Source organism: Candoia aspera, chromosome 2 (assembly GCF_035149785.1).
Source record: "Candoia aspera isolate rCanAsp1 chromosome 2, rCanAsp1.hap2, whole genome shotgun sequence".
In the NCBI taxonomy this organism is placed as follows: domain Eukaryota; kingdom Metazoa; phylum Chordata; class Lepidosauria; order Squamata; family Boidae; genus Candoia; species Candoia aspera.
Window position 1 is genome coordinate 220,794,169 of NC_086154.1, and position 17,089 is coordinate 220,811,257.

The 17,089-nt window shown below is 36.8% G+C and overlaps 1 protein-coding gene across 5 annotated transcripts in view; it reads right to left on the bottom strand.

Moving 5' to 3' along the window:
* Window positions 1–17,089, bottom strand: part of PAM (peptidylglycine alpha-amidating monooxygenase) — a 162,530-nt gene that overhangs the window by 12,521 nt on the left and 132,920 nt on the right. For all 5 annotated transcript variants that reach the window (XM_063295388.1, XM_063295389.1, XM_063295387.1 and 2 more), the window contains 6 exons: window positions 15,164–15,293; window positions 10,606–10,722; window positions 7,949–8,021; window positions 7,365–7,575; window positions 6,508–6,708; window positions 1,825–1,943 (listed from right to left, as the gene is read on the bottom strand). In XM_063295388.1, the coding sequence (XP_063151458.1) occupies window positions 1,825–1,943; window positions 6,508–6,708; window positions 7,365–7,575; window positions 7,949–8,021; window positions 10,606–10,722; window positions 15,164–15,293 (851 nt within the window). The remainder of the gene's footprint in view (window positions 1–1,824; window positions 1,944–6,507; window positions 6,709–7,364; window positions 7,576–7,948; window positions 8,022–10,605; window positions 10,723–15,163; window positions 15,294–17,089) is intronic.

Sequence of the window (17,089 nt, forward strand, 5' to 3'; positions counted from 1 at the left end):
ATAAACAATGAAAGATTCTTTGTATGTCTAGCAGGGATATGGTTGAGGAAACAACAAAACATACTTTGTAACTATAAATGGAAGACCGCAGGGATATTTCATTCTGGAAAACATCCTAGATTACTTTGAAGCCATCATTCTTTTACTAAGATTGATATTTGTGGTTTTAACTAAACAGTGTTGTTTGTTTCCCATACTCAATATTCAGAAATTAAAAACACATGGGGGGAAAAACAGATTTGTTCAAGGTGCACTTGACATTTGCTTTTAAGTTTTCAAAGCAGACGAAAACCTAGAATACTGATTAATTTTAATCTGATGGCGGGCTGATACTACATGCATAGTGGCAGCTACAGACAAGCTGAAAATGACAGAAAACCCAAATACAATGTAGTGACTTGCCCTCACTAGTGAAATCTCTCTTCTCTCCTTATGCTAACAAATCAAATTATTTCTTGGCCTGTACTCTGTCTCTTTGTGGCTGTAGCCTAATTAAATAAAAGATCTTTCCTTATGAAGCAAGAAGCCACTGTGTGCTGAGTAAACTCTGAGCCAGATATTGTATGTGGTACAGTTTAAAGCTAAGTAGAAAATGGAGAGGGTTCACTGAAATATATTGGGAGAGCATTTCCTCTTTCTTTGTTGAACTATTTTGCCGATTTTTTAAAACAAAAAACAAAGGGCCAGTTGAGAATGCATTTCAACTGCCACGAAGCATCAAGATGGGGCTATTAATCAATTCCTATTCTATACTTTCATGTAGACCATGTCTTAGTGATAAAACTCAAAAATCAATAATAAGGCAATAACATCAAATCAAGATCCAGGAAATTAAAACTCCAATTTCCAAATGTATGTATGTGTGCTCTGTCACAATACACTATTAGGATCCAGAAATCAGAATTCTGGTCAGATAGCTTTTCTCTCTTGGGATATTTTTCTCGCTAGCTGGCATTCTCCTGTTTTAAAGTTCTTCTAGAAGCATTTCATATCTCTCTGGCCACAGGAATTTGCTGTCCTCAGTTGACACAGATTAACGTAGCTATTTCATCAATGTATTTAAATTTACCCTCCTTCTGTTTTAGTTCTGGGAAATTTCAACAAATTTCAAAAGAGGAATAAAACGAAGTGCAAAACCATCTTCTTCCTGTTCAGCAACTAAGCATGCTTTTAGAACTTGGCAAATTAAAAGTTGTTGAATTCACTGCTCCCCAGCATCCAGGAACAGCCCAAAGTCCTTAGGATAACTCTAGGTGTAATCCAGTACCCAGTGCATTACCCAATTCAGTACTGCACGTTTTAGGAAGCATCTTATGCAATAATTGATTTATTCCAATGGGCCACTTAGAGCTCATATAAATCTTTAAAGGGAAAACATATGCTGATTTCTTATTGGCTATTGCCACATTATTGTGAAACTGATGTGGTATTTTGTCTTGTATATTTGTTTCTTGTTTGGGCTGAACTCTTTTAATAAATACTTCAAAATAGTTTTTCTGAACCAGCAAATCCCATGCATAGTTAAACATTTTGGTGGTAAGCACAGGAGTGTGCTGCATCTAATGTGAGAGTTTATTTATTTATTGCTCAAATTTAGCCACTGCCCATCTCCCCCAAAAGAGGAGTTAAGAGTTAAGAACTCTTAAGAGTTCCATTACATGAGTTAGAAGAATAATTCCATAAAACGTTATTTTTAAAAGAAGTATCTAGGTAATCTAAGATTTTTCATCTCAAAGTCTGAAATGTACAATGTACAAAGGGAAAAAAGTAAATGAGTATTCATGCATTTTTAATAAAAACAAGTCAAACTTCACAATGTGTTACCTTTCGAAGTGGCATGAAAGTGTCAATGATTTCTCCAGTTGAAAAGTTCATCACGAATGCTTGCACTGGCTCCCTGTCTCCAGAGGACAGCTTTCCGTTAACTGCATACAGGAGGCCACCTATAAACATACACTCATACTTTAATAATCTGTGTATAATGAATGATTTATTCTTTCTTACAACAATGTACAATTAAGAAAAGTTACACATTCATGTCACTACTGTTTTCATTCTCCAAACCCTCAGATGTACTTTGAAGGCCATCTGTGATGGTTTTCACTTCTGCTGACTTGAAATTCTAAGAGCAAAGAGGGAAAATTCCTGGTCCACAGAGAGAGAGAGAGAGAGAGAGAACACAGAAAGACCGATGCTTTGCATTTTGGCTGATGTCTAAGTATAAAGAAGGGGCAAACTGACAAATTCCTTGTTCATTTTATCTGGAATACTGACAAAATGCTAGGACTCCCCTTATAAGGACCTGAATGCCAGGAGGAGCAATGAAGTAAGTGTTCCCTCAGTTAGGGTACTGGAACCACGATGCTTCTAAAACCAATAAATCAAGCATGGTAGAATTCTTCACTGTTCTGCAGTTGAGCCTGGCATTCCAGCACTGCAAATCTCTGAAGCTGTTTCCAACTGACACAGAATCTTTGTGAGGAAGTATCCTTAAAGTCAACAGAACTACAAATATACATGAGCTCATTGCCTTTGCAATAGTGAGTTAATAGTGACAGTCTTGTACCACCACTCTCATATTAATCCTTTTAGCCATGACTATTGGGAGATAACTGGCACACCTTGGGGAGTGCAAGTAGTATAAACTTTATTTTTAAGGAGAAAAATGTATTGAAAAAAGAAGAAAACAGAATAAATCTTCTATTTTCTTACATTAATTGCTGCAATATATGATATTTATTATTAAAATGTATATGTCACACATCAATCATATTGTCCTGGGTCCTCACTAGTATGAGTAGAGATAAAAACAAGAAGTCTCCACCCTGTTTTGCCTTCCAGAGGGTTGGAGAGCCTCTTGAACACTAGTGACAAACAGGAACAGAATCTTCTATGTTGTCACAAGGAATGGTAAAGGGCCTCCCATTAGGTTCCTTTTAGTTCTTCTTTTTAGGATTCAGGGTATCATTTACATCTAGTAAACTGATGATGTTCAGGGCAACTGCTAACACAGTACTGTAATGGCTTTATAGAAACTTTTAGTTCTATAATTTCTGTTTTAGAAGCACTTTAAGAACAATGTGCCTCAATATAAACTATGGGCTGGAGTCCAGACTGAGCCAAAATTGATATACTAGCCTCCCAAACTTTATCTTCTTTTAAACAAGTTTTAAAGGAGTTTATTTTTCATTAAATTGACTGAAATTTGTAAACAAAACAAAACAGAACAAATTTCCAGTAAAGCCCTATCACAAAGAACCTAGTCAGAGTCTTAATCAAGATGAGCCCACTGAACATAAGAGGGCAGCCTTGCCACAATGTGTTCTGTTGTAACATCACTGATAAAAATCGTGGCAAGATACCTTCTAGAAATATATACTGCATAGTGGGTTAAATTAAAAAATCTTCAAGAGATTCAATGATTACTCTAAGTTCTCACCACTATGTCCTTCTAAAACTCTTAATATCACTTACCACCTATATTTTATTGGTCTTATAGGGATTGTAGGTAGGTAAGTAGATAGATAATTATTATTTTGGTCATGGCCAGCTGAAAAACAAAATATAATAAAATCCACCCCTGCAAGTGAGATGTACTTATGTATCACTGCATTTATTAACACTAAGATTAGGAACTAAAACTGATATACATTCTGTGAATAGTGGAGGAAGAATAAAGCTTGCTGAAAAGAAAATCTAGTATAGATATTCTCAAGCAGACTTGACTCCTGGGGCTGCTTCCATGTAGTTTTCTTAGCAGCGTTACAAAAAAGTTTGCCATTGCCTTCTTCTAGGATTTTTTTTAAAATTTAGCAGTCTAGCCTACAGCCCCGGAATGCCTAGTAATCTCCCATCCAAGTACTTTGTCCCTTATAGAACCTCTTTTAAATCTCTCTGAACTCTAAGCATTACCTGTCCTAAAGCAACTCAGGGCACAAAATCTGAATGCAGGTAGCTTGATGCAATTAGAGGATCAAGCTTCTATCTCCTGTACCTCCATGGCTTACAGATAACATAACTAATGCCAGAATATGAAGTTAAGAGAAACTGGCATGCTAACTGTAACGTATCTGGGACAAAGCTCAGCCAGAGTGCATTCTGCTGGCTAGGAAATGAAAAGTCAAAGCAGTGCCTGGCATGGATGGTGATCAATGTCATAGAAACTATGAGAAAAATGACAGCTCCTTTCAGAAAATGAAAACCCTGCCCAAATGATAAGACTTTTTCAAAAAGAAAACTAGCACTAAAGAAAAAAAATACAATAAATGATGCAAACATGTATTTTGTGAAGCCCATCTCTAAAGACATTGAAAATAACAATGACACATATCTTACATATATCACAAATGAGAAAACAGAGGAGCAACTGGACCACTGAATAACAAAAGAAGTATGAGGTTGCAAATAAATTGTTAAAAGTATTTGATAGGGATTGAGAAAACCCAACTTCCTGTTTCGCTGTGGACCAAGCACACTCCTTCAGTTCAACAAACTTCACAAGGCTGGTTTTTTGGAGATAAATAGGAAAGACATTCTATTCCGCCTTGGGTGAATAATGAAATAGTGGTATATAAATGCAGAAATAAATACATATCTTTGCATCTTCATTATACAAGATGTAGGACTGATACTGAAAATAGCAGCTCATTTTCAAGTAAGAAAATGTGAGGAACTGAGGCTAGTAGTGACGACAAACTGAAAACAAATTCAGCAATGGTAACTTTCCAGCTTAAAAAGGAAAAATGAAGCAAGGGTATACTACACACACACACACACACACACACACACACACAAATATAGTATACATTATAGATGTATACACTATTGTGTATCTGATAAAGTACTGTGAGAGTTGTGAGGGCAGTTTTTTTCTTTCTGTCAGGTCATCGGGGATAGAAACCACGCTGAGATGGTATTCCAACTCTACTTCTTCATTGCTCCTATCCGACAGACAGAACCTTGCCAAACTGAGGCTCCTGCACTAAGCTAAAGGAGATAACCCAAAAGGGCCCTAAGGAGGGGCTGCCTTGAACTTCTTAAGCTTCCCAGCCACCGGGTCTGGGCTGTGAAGCTGTTTATCAGTCTGGAATGTTCTCTCCCCCTGGGAACCAGCACCCTTGCTGGAATCCACCACACTTTCTCTGAAAATAGTACGGCCAGATGTCAGCAAATGAATTTTGAAGGAATAAGCAGTTCTCTACTCAGAGCTTATTTTACCTATAGCAGTATGGTAGTATGTAAGACTACTAACTTGAGTGTGTGTAAAAAGGAAACAGACAAATTCTTGGAGTTTAAGGTTAGCCCGCTTTTCATTAAAGTAATTTCCAAACAATAGTAACAAGAGGTACTATACCTCTCAATACCAGTTGTTAGGAAACATAAGGGGAGGATGCTATAACTGTGACTTTCCACTGGCACCTATTTAGCCACAGAATACTGGATGATTTGACATTGTATGGCTCTTAGGTTTTAAAGTTCCCTAGCTGGTATTGCTCAGTCCCTGGGCAGTTCATTGTAAAGGAGGGCCCTCCATCTGGAAAACAATACATAGAAAAAGCAAGCTGGATGGAATGAGAACTGTTGTGTTCCTGAAACTATAAAAAAATTCTAAAGGCTTAGGATAAAAGGTGCAAATTAGGAATGGTATCAAGCAGAACATATGTCTACAATTCTGTGAAGCCTTCTATAATCTTCTGCTCTTAGTGAAATGTCAACATAGGAAGCAAGATTTTGGTTGGAGAGACACAGGCCTGTTCTCTCAGGTTAACACCATCTGCAGTTTCTCTAGTCATATTCATAGTCTGTCGCAGATGCACTTTAGTAAGCAAAGAACCCATGAATACGAATAAACATTTCTAATATTTTATTGCTTGGCAATGGAGATTTTATTTAATAAGAACTTTTCACAAAAACTGAAAAGCCAATTTGATATTTCTGTAATTTCTGAATTTCTTAAAATACACAAGACATGGATAGGTATCAGCAGAGGCTGTAATGTGTGTCTAACCCCTTGTTTGAGGTATCCAACATTGTTGATGCCTTAATTAGGATAGGAGCTAAAATATTATTTCCTCTCTCCCTTAGTATGAAGTCCACATATCACATTCTTGCTGCAATAAACAATAGCACAACCTTGTTTAGATTCTGTTTTTCTCCCTACTGAACTGACCTACTAGCTTCCTGTTTTGAATAAGTGAGAGCATGGCTAACAAAGGCAGTTTTGTTTATACATGCAGGGAAAGCTCCCCCTACCCACTACAGTTTGTTATGAAACTCAAGCATAGTTTAAGAGGAAATCTGCTTGTATTCACACTAATAAAAAATTTAATTGTTTAAAACTGTAGAAAAAAAAATCTTAGAGGGACCAAGAAGAGAGAAGAAGCTTCTTAGTTTTTAAAGAACCTGCAGTAAGTTTGAGTCACATCTAATGTTAAAAAAATTAATACTGTAATTTTGTCCCTGAAGAAGCAAGCACGTGTCTCAAATGTAACACTTCTTTATAATTACCTGGAGTGTAAGAAACTGCAAAAACTTCTCTTCCAAACAATGGATGTCTGATCTCTTTCACAAATTCACCTGTTTCTGGCTTAAAACACTGAATCCGACCATTTTCTCTATCTGCTACGCATAGCTGACCAAAGTCAGATACAAGAGTTAAGCTGTGAGGGATGTTGAACTGGGCAGGTTTAGCATGACCTACAGAAGTCTCTGAAAGAAGAGAAATTGATTTTAGGTATGACAAAACTGAGGTCACTATTTATGGCCACATTTTAAGGGGAAAAAAAAAGTGAAGAAAAAAAGTGTCTCTCTTCAACCGCTGCAACTTTTAATCTATGTACCAATATAATTAAGCAGCCTTTTCACTTGTTCTTGTTTGAATAATGGACTGCATTTAACAACATGCTATATGCAAAAGAATTTTAAAAATCCCTATCTTGTAAAAGTCCAAATATCTAAATGATTAAAACATGGTTTAATACTTTTCCACTATATACTGAGTTTTTACTGAGACGTCTTATTTCTAGGGCTGCATTTCTCAGAATGTAGTGCTTTCTCACACTAAAGGTGTAAGCATACTTAATAAAAATGGAACTTCTTAGCCATTTAAATTATCAATTGCAGTTTAGTTCCTTATACAATAGGAATGTCTTTATATTAGAAATATTGTGTTATAAAATACATAACTTGAAGTCAAGGACTTACCCTCTCTGAAAGCCTTAAACCCACAGATCCTTAAGTATAATTGATTTCAGTGGGACTTGGAGGCGAGAGGGGATGGCAACCTTCTGAAATTTATCTTGTATGTACATAATTCTATGCCATTCTCCAAGGGGGAAAAAAAGAATTAACTTTCTATCCAATACCTTCTCCCCACTGCATGACAAATACTCCATTTGGAGAGAACCGAACAATACGACTATTGCAGTAGCCGTCGGACACATAAATATTCCCAGTTGCTGGATCCACGGCCACATCAGTGGGTTGGCAGAAGTGGTATTTGTCGCTTCCAGGTTGCAAAGCCCTTCCTAAAGTCAGCAAAGGAGATTCCGCACCATTTGAAGCCAGTTTGAACACCTAACAACGTAAAAGAATAGAGCTTCAGTTAAGTGAGACTAATACAAAAATGCTATCGCTTACAGGAAGATCAAACGTTTGACCTGTAGAATATATCTTTCTTCAGAGAACAGCCGTATAGACATTAATATTCATGAGATCAATACAGAAATCCGTTGTAAGAGCTGGATTGAGAGGGTTTTGGTTTTTGTTTTGCATAAAATGTCAGCCCATGGGTTGACTGTATTTTACCCAAATACAGTAAAAAAATGTGACAAGTATTTTCCCCGAGCCATCCTAGCTTGAGAAAAAATACTACACCCAAATTGTTAGTAAGAAGCAGAAAAACATAGATTCGGGTCTTCTTGTTAATACAGAAGCCATTTCTACATACCTGGTGAAGAGCTACATCCGTCACCCAGTAGTTACCATTATTATCTATACTCAAGCCATGAGGTAAATAAAACCTGAGAATAAATGAAAGCAGTATTAATGAGGAAGAAAGCAGCAGTATAAAATAAGAGGTTTTATTTAGTTGTCATATGTACAGCTTGAACTAACGTTATCTTATTTCAAGAGAAACATTATGGCTACCAAAATTAATAAGGGTTTTACAGCCCTTTTCTTGTTCTTTCTTCACTTATTTCCCCTGTCTTTAGTACTGTTATTCTCAAGTAATTCATTCTATTTGGTATCAACTTGGTGCTACTACCACTACATTTCAAAACTGACATTTGGGCAAAGGTCACAAGACAATGAAGAATTCCAGCCAGGTTACATTAGAGGTAAGCACAGATCTTGATCATTTGCTTCCCCCCCCAACACTGTTGATGGGCAAAAGGCAACAGCCAACATATCAGGGAACTCTGAATCCCCCTGCATTAACCACAAACATTTGTTACTGAAACTGCCCTGGTATTAATTTCCAACCACTTCAAACCACACCTGCAGTCCTAGAAGAAATTCAGTTCTTTTGTCCACGAATACCCTGGTGCATCACTCTTTTATTTCTCTGGTGATCCAACATGCCTTTCTAACATGTCATTACCGCTGCTTTAAGTTTTATTTTTTTCCATTAAAAGACCCAATTTCGTATTTATGGACGTAAGCATTTCCACCAGATAATACCGTCTTGGTAATATAAACTGCAACTTGCACCTAAATGTTCCATATATTTTATGGTAAGCAGTATAATGACTGAGGCACTCTATTAGCCATGTTAAGGACAGCTTAACTGTTGCATCTTTCCTACAATAAAGACACATCCAGCAACGCAAAACCAGAATCTGGACCATCAGTGTGATTTAGATTTATTTTAAATTTAAAAAGCAAAAGTGAAGAAAAAGGGGTTGCAGATATCATCACAGCCATGTTGAGCTTTTGTTCAATTTTGCAAAATCAGTATTACATCATTTGAAATCAGGGCAGTATGACGTACAGATTTTTGGAATGTTTTACGCAAGTGTAGGATCAGCCACATCCCTGGACAGCTGCTGATCTATCTTCCTTCTCTGCATCAGTATAAATGGAATTCCCTGTAAACAAATTGGTATCTCTTGCTTGTTTGGGGCAGTACTCTCTTCTATTGGAACCCAATTTGTGCTGTTCCCAACAGAATTGCTGACCTTCCAAGAAATGCTTTTGCAGAAAAGAGTAAGTGAAGTACTGGAAAGTATTCTACCATCAGCTTCCTTCGTGGCTTCTAAAGTTAACGCAAACTCTGTTTCTTACATAATTCTAAGTGTTTCAATGTTAACAGTCTAATTGTATGTACATTCATGCTAAAATCTGATAAACCTTTTTGTGGCAACACATTAAAAAAACGTCTACATAAATTCAATTTACAAACCAATTTGCATACTGATACCAAACCCCAAACTGGCGCATAACCTCACCCAGTGGTTTCATGTAGATGTCACAGAAGATGTTTCAGGAGAGGGGAGAGTGTTGAGCCCTGAGGGGCCATAGACATGATCACCCCCCTCTGTCAACACCAGCTGGAACTGAAAGGGTTTTTAATTATTTTGTGAGAGTATGCAAAGAAATCGCAGCCTCAACATCATCCCCATCCATCCATCTGCATACCTTCATGGGTTGACAATAAATGTTCACCAGGTATTAAAAGCATATTCAGCTAAACAGGCCTACAGATTTCCCATGATCATGGAGCCTTGATACATGGGAAAGCCTTGTAAATATATTCAGCAGCTCAGTGAGCCTAAAATTCCCTGATGAATCTTAATTGACAATATAGAAGGGTTTGCAAAGATGATAGACATGGAATAACATTCAAGGTAATTTGCAGGAATGATTTCACCGAAACCTACGTTTAACCCTGATGGATGCAGACTGAAAAGCTACCAAGAGCTAGGAGATTACCTTGCATGTAAAGAAAAGTCAGTCTTGTGACATATCTGAGAATCCTCATCTCAAAAATTCTTCATTTGAGCAGATCTTCCCTTCGGTACTCAACAAATCATGTCACGCAAACGTAAGACTATTTTAGAACTGCTTACTGTTTTCAGGCTGCATGAAAACAAGTACATATCTAGACGGAATACAAAAGAGAAACAACCCCTACTTTGCTTACTAGGGTGATCCAGGATAGAGTGGGGGTATTTCATGGCTTGATGGAACAGGTAGGATATGGGAGAAAAGCGATTTTCCCACCATATTGAAGCAATAAGGTAGCATATGGGACGGCTTTCAATCCCAGCCCACAGTACTTCACTGACTGACAGAAGTACATCCACCTCACCTAACATTTATAGCCAGGCCAGTGAAAGCAGACGTTTGGCAAACCATCCGCCTCTGTGTCCCTGCTTCTTTTTCCAAGAGAGGAGGAGATAATATTTAGTTTTGACTGAAATTGTGTTCATGTGGATCAGTAAACAGCCAGCAGACATAAAAATGAGAATCTATTGTTTCCAGAAAATGCTAGCAAAAGTGAAGAAATTTTGACATAATTAGTATAATGCAAAATAAAACAGAATTAACCAGTTCAAAAAAGAATCATGAAGACACATGAAAAAAAAAAAATTAGGGACTTACATATTTCTTCCTGTGGAACGAAGAATTGCTGAACCACTAGCCTCCAGTACAAGAATAGTATTTTCTTTAATTGGTCCAAGTCCTTTCTGTTGATAAACATAGCTACTGTTGAACGAGCTAAAGTAAAAAAAGAAATATATATATATATATATATATATATATTAGTAATAAACTACCTTCTCAAACCTAAGGATTGCTGGACTACATTTTAGCTAGTACAAATTAGAACTCTGGCTTGGAATGTTAACATCTGCCCGTTCACTACTGTCCCTCCAGTAAAAAGGGTATTTTGTGAGAGGCTATGTTCAACATAGCATTCATTTTGTGAATGTGCAAATAAATATGACAGCCAATTTGTGAGAACACCTCCAATATATTCTCGTAATTTAAAGCATGCCTATCAGTTCCAAAGACTGAACAGCCCATGACATAAGATCTCAATCAACCTCACAATATGTTTTTCTCTATCTACTTCTTTTAAACTGGGAACAATCTTTAAGTTCTTCAGATGCTATTAAAACTTTTTCCTAGCTCAGCTTCTTTCTTTAATAACTATTTCTCACTCAAACATAGGTTTCTAAGGTTGACATCCAGTGTCTGCTTCTTTTAGGAACTCTCCATGTTTCATCTTGCAGGTCTTTCTATTAACAACATATGCGTGTTCCTGTACTTAGATCTATACTGTCTCCTTATTGATGTGACTCAGAGCTTACATTTTAAAGGACTACATATATGGACCTTGTATTACAATATTGTCAGCATAATCCTCACCTTTATGGAAACAGCTGTCTAGTAAGAACTTACTCTGAAGGCTTTTTTCACGACTTTTCAAATGTTATATCAGATATAACAAAAAGTCATGAAAAACTAGACACTAGAAAAGCTAGAAAACTACACCCAGTTTGGTCTAGTGGTTAAGACTCCAGGCTAGAAACCAGGAGACTGAGAGTTCTAGTCCTGCCTTAGGCATGAAAGCCGGCTGGGTGACCTTGGGCCAGTCACTCTTTCTCAGCCCAACTCACCTCACAGGGTTGTTGTTGTGAGGAAAAGAGGAGGAGGAAGGAGTATTTGGTATGTTCGCCGCCTTGAGTTATTTATAAAAATAAGAATAAAGGCGGGATAGAAAATAAATAAAAAATAAATAATAATAGGATTCTAGGAAGCCAATAATGGGAGTTAGGAGAAAAGAGCAAAGCAATGTTAACATATTGAGAGATAAAGGAAACTGAATTTAGTCTTGATTAAATAAATCAATTAAATACCATTGGTTTTTACTCCAAATAAGACTAAGTTTAGATTTAATAACTGCATTGAACTGCATATTAAAAATATTTTATTTCTGTACAAAAAAAGCTTATTATGGGGAAAAATCCAGTTTTTTCAGGTATACTATTAATACACTATCAAGGTTGATAACAGGGTTGCAAACAGAATTTCCAGACTTGAGGCATGTACCAAAACATTTGTACATCTGTTATTTGGCAGGACTCCCTTGAAATTGCTACATCATCAGAACAGAGGAAAATGATCAAGCAAAAGAGCATGCACACCCAAAGGCAGCAATTTAAAGAACAGACTGCTTTGTAAATCTGAAAGTAGGTTAACTTGTTTGGGGCAAAACAACTGATATAGACACAGAACGCCAGATCCTGAGCATAGAATTCTATGGATAATACTAAATGAAACGGCCTAATATTCTCAAGCAGCTGCTACATTTACTTGTAGAGATGTTCAGCTTTTTATGTTCATGTATTATTAATACATTGCTGCCATTTTGTACTCTGCCTGAAGCACTGATAATTTGTTTGCATCTTTCTTGTTGTATGATGGGGAAGCAATCAACCACAAAAAATGAACCGAATTCCTAAGGCTAATAATTGAGTACCTCTATGACTGATAAAGAACATTACACCCAATTAATAACTGTGCATTAATTTTCTGATTATGTGCATATTTTTAGGCAAGGCTGTTAATGAAGGCCTATTCTCAAGGGGGGAAAAGGAAACTATTCCTTCTGATAATAAACATTCTTTCTCCTATGTTATTGCCTTCCTCTTATTAGTAATACACTCTTATTAAAAAATTTATTTACAAATCCCTGAGGGATTCTCACTGCAGAAATGTACAAGGCTCTTATATTACTTACTACCATTTTATGCTATGTTAAAAAGGTAACTATGAGTTATCTCTAATCACTTGATTGATCTATCCAGAATAAAAATGCAGTCCTTTGCAAATACTGATATGATCACACCACTGAACGCCACACGATCATACTAAAATTCATGCAACTATAAGCAAAAAAAGCAAAATATGTTTCCAGTACCAAATATGTATAATTAATACCCTGGGCTTTGAGATGTTCAGACTAACACCATCAATTGTGGTAGGCTGTTTGTCTGGAGGACAGACTTGGGAAACCAGAGCTATGATAAGGATATTATAAAAGAAAAAGAACAGTGAGCCAGGGTAGTATAGCAGTTGAGGTGTTAAAACTTGGACCAGGGAGAATCAGGGTTAAGTCCTGCTCTGTCATGAAGCTAAGTAATTCTGAGCCAGTTACTCTTTCTCAACCTACCCTGCAAACTTATTATTTTGGAGACAGAATTAGGAGAGGCTCTTTGAGTTTTCAGAGGAATATAAATGGAAACAACAGACAGAGTAAGTACACAGAGTAATATCCATCTATTCTGTTACATATTATGAATCATCCTTTAAAATTATCTACCACACTTTTTCTAAATTTGAGCATCGCCTTGAAAAACTGAAAAAGCCTCGTTCTGTACTCTTTTCTACACTGTAGTTTTTGCATTATTTGGGTAGATCAAGTTTAAACACAAATCTCTAATGCTGTCAAGCATGTTTACTTTTTTAAGCATAACTTGCTTTTCAAAATGTCATAAAGCATTTGGGATATCTACTATTAGTCTCAAGAATGTTCAAACTCTGAGGTTCCTTTTCTGTTGTCTGTCTGAGGTTCCTTCTGTTGTCACTGCCAACTACCATCACTACTTCCACAGGATCATATCTTACAACATCTCTCAAATTCTGAAAAATCAAAATCTATTAGAAAAATTAAGAAATAGAGACAAATGTCATAGCATTTTTCTAGGTATGCATACAAAATAGAAAGTGTATTTTGTTTTGAATCTGGAACAAAATACCCCATCAGAACATTTCAAGTTTGTTATGCTGTTACAGAAAAACAAAAAACATTTCACATGCTTCAGCCACAGAATATGTTGGAATTTGGGCTTAGCTACAACTCTCTTGTTTTTTACCTCAGGGTATAAAGAGTAAGTGGGAGGGCAGTTACCTACATTTCAGAAAAATTGGCCAAGAGAATTTTTAAAAGCATTTTTGAAACATTTAAGTAAGTTTCTACAGGACATAATGAGAACATAATTATGCCCTCAGCAACTGCTATAATAAATGATGATGATGCCAGTTCGGTGTAGTGGTTAAGGTGTTGGCCTAGAAACCAGGTGTTTGCGAGTTCTAGGCCTGCCTTAGACATGAAAGCTGGCTGGGTGATTTTGGGCCAATCACTCTCTCTCAACCCACCCCACACCTGGTTGTGGGAAAAATAGGAGGCAGGAATATTAGGCATGTTTGCTGCCTTGAGTTATATGGAATAAATATGGAATAATAATAATATTGTATGCCAACTCTCAGGGATTCTACTATCAATATCACCCCTCAAACAGACTAAACAGATTTCTGTAGATAACTCTGGATTGCTTTGCCAACAGGTTACATGACAAAAAGAATAGCTAATCTCTTTAATTTTCTTTTCCATTGGCAGATATCCTCTAGGAGTTTTGTTTTTTTTAAAAAATAAATAAATAAAAACATAACCTTCGCCATTTTTTTTAAAAGGCATGGAAACTCTACTTAGGAAGACAAGAAACAGATTTGTCATACTCCAGGAATGAAGTTGTGAGTGGTCTTCTTCTGACTCGCCATATGCTCAACAACTTACTGTATTTCTTCTCAGTGCTACACTTTCACACCAACCCATCCAGTCTAAACAAATAGCATGATTAGTCTCTGATGCGGTACTATATAGCTTGGGAAAATGCTGGAAGAAGATGTTGCAAGCCACAAAAAAAGCCTAATTCCAGTATTTGGAACAACAGAATATTTGAAACAAAAAAGTTTGTTTCTTTCTTGGAGAAATAATTCTTCCTAAACATCTTTTGTTTCAGGTCTCAAACAGCTGAAGTAGTTGTTTAAAAATTGGAAGAGTTTGAGAGCAAAACATTTTGCAATTCCCTACATCTTCCCCTAGAGATATGTAGGCTGTACCTGACAATTAAAAAAAAAACAATCTGAACTTATCCACCCATAATATAAAGATGTGCTCAAATTAACAGCCATTGAATTATTAATCCTGATTATGAAAAAATCTTGCTCTTTACACTTGATTTCAAACAAAAACTCGTGCTTAAGCAGCTGGTACAACCTGATCTCACAGAAAGAGCCAGAAGAGAGTGAGATTAAAGAGTACATGTGAAAGCATTAAAGATACATAGGTAGATTTAGAAGGTTTGCTTACTTTGCATCCCATACATGGTCACCTCTGTGAAAGATGACTAAATGGTTATTAGGATCTAGGGCCAGCCCAGAAACCTGGCCCAGTCTGAGGGTTATGCCAGGCCAGTCAGCTACTTCTTCTATATTTAAACCTGAAAAATTGAACAATGAATATATTTAATATAAATATTATGCTAATGAATATGCTTCTTAAAAAACATGAATATACATTTGCATGCAATATATTAGACGCAATATAATAATTACAACATAGCTAACCCAAGATTTTCAACCATGATTTGCTGGATAAGCCATAATGGCCTAATATTTAGGCTGGTAAGTGGGGTCATTCTAAGCCAAAACCCAACAAGCTGTACAGTAATGTTGTTACGCAACTGCAATGTATGAAACTAGCCAGTTTTTTTTTTATTCTAAAAAAACAGCCTCTGCATAGATCTCTAGGCATGTTCCCCAGCACTTTCCAAAGGAATGAAACTTGTATCTACTTTTAGAAGTGTAACGTAAAATATACTCATCAATCAAGAAACCTCTTATTATATCATCTATGCTGAAAATGCCAATTTTTCAATATTCTAATAAGTGAACTGTCACTTGCAATGTGCCTGCCTACAACAGAGAGAGCTGTGACAGCAAGAACCCATTCCATCAATCTGGCAGAACTACCAGCAGCCACAATTTGATGATTCCTCCTCAGACTGATTTCTAAACACGCTGTCCATAACAACTGTATAAAAAATTACGCTGAGTTTTATTCATGTTTCTATTCTCTCCCTACTCCCACTCTCAGACAAGAGTGTCTTGTTTGAAATCTTGCATACACAGACTGAAAACAATTCCAAGTATGTTTGTGCAAAAATGATTTCAGTAGAACACTTCCAAATATGCATGCTCCGGTTGGTGTCCTTTGATTGCTTGGTTAATGCAGTATACTTCAGGATTCTGGATTTTTAAAAAAAAACTTACTCTTGGGAAAAACTTAGCTACAAAAGTAGGAATGCAATCTGTTTTCCACTTACAAACCAAAAGTAAAACTTCAATAGGAATAAAACACCAAACACATAATAGTAAAGGTAAAGGTTTCCCTTGACGTAAAGTCCAGTCGTGTCCGACTCTAGGGGGCGGTGCTCATCTCCGTTTCAAAGCCTTGGAGCCGGCGTTGTCCATAGGACACTTCCGGGTCATGTGGCCAGCATGACTCACGGAACGCCGTTACCTTCCCGCCGAAGCGATACCAATTAATCTACTCACATTTGCATGTTTTCGAACTGCTTGGTGTGCAGGAGCTGGGACGAGCAACGGGAGCTCACCCCGCCGCGCGGTTTCGAACCGCCGACCTTCCGATCGACAGCTCAGCGGTTTAACCCGCAGCGCCACCGCGTCCCTAAACACATAATACATTCATACTAATTTGGAAATAAGCCCCAAACATTTGGATGGAATATGCCCAAGTAAATGAGCCGAATGCAATGAAATTATTTTTAATTTATTATATTTGCAAGTAAATTATTTACAATATTTGTTAACCAATGCAATCAAGTGCAATATAATCAAGTACAACCCAATTTGTTTTACCCTGGACAGAGTACAACAAAAGAAAAAACAGGATTCAAAAAACCAAAAATGTACAAACAAATATACAGATGGATGCCCACCACCAATCATGTGGAGTTAAAAGTCTAAAGAATAGGAAGGTTTGACTGGTGTTTTGGAATATAAGGACAGAGTGCCATTTAAGCCTCCAGGAAAAGCATGTTCTAGACAACAGGGACCACTACAAGGAAGGCCTGCTATCTCATCAAGGTTCCATGACCCACACAAGGATGAGGAACTGTTAGCATGCCTTTCAAGATGACTCTGGTTATCTGGTCTGGTTAACTTTGGTAAAGTGGTGCTGGTTGGAACCCTAAATGACTTTATAACAAATAAC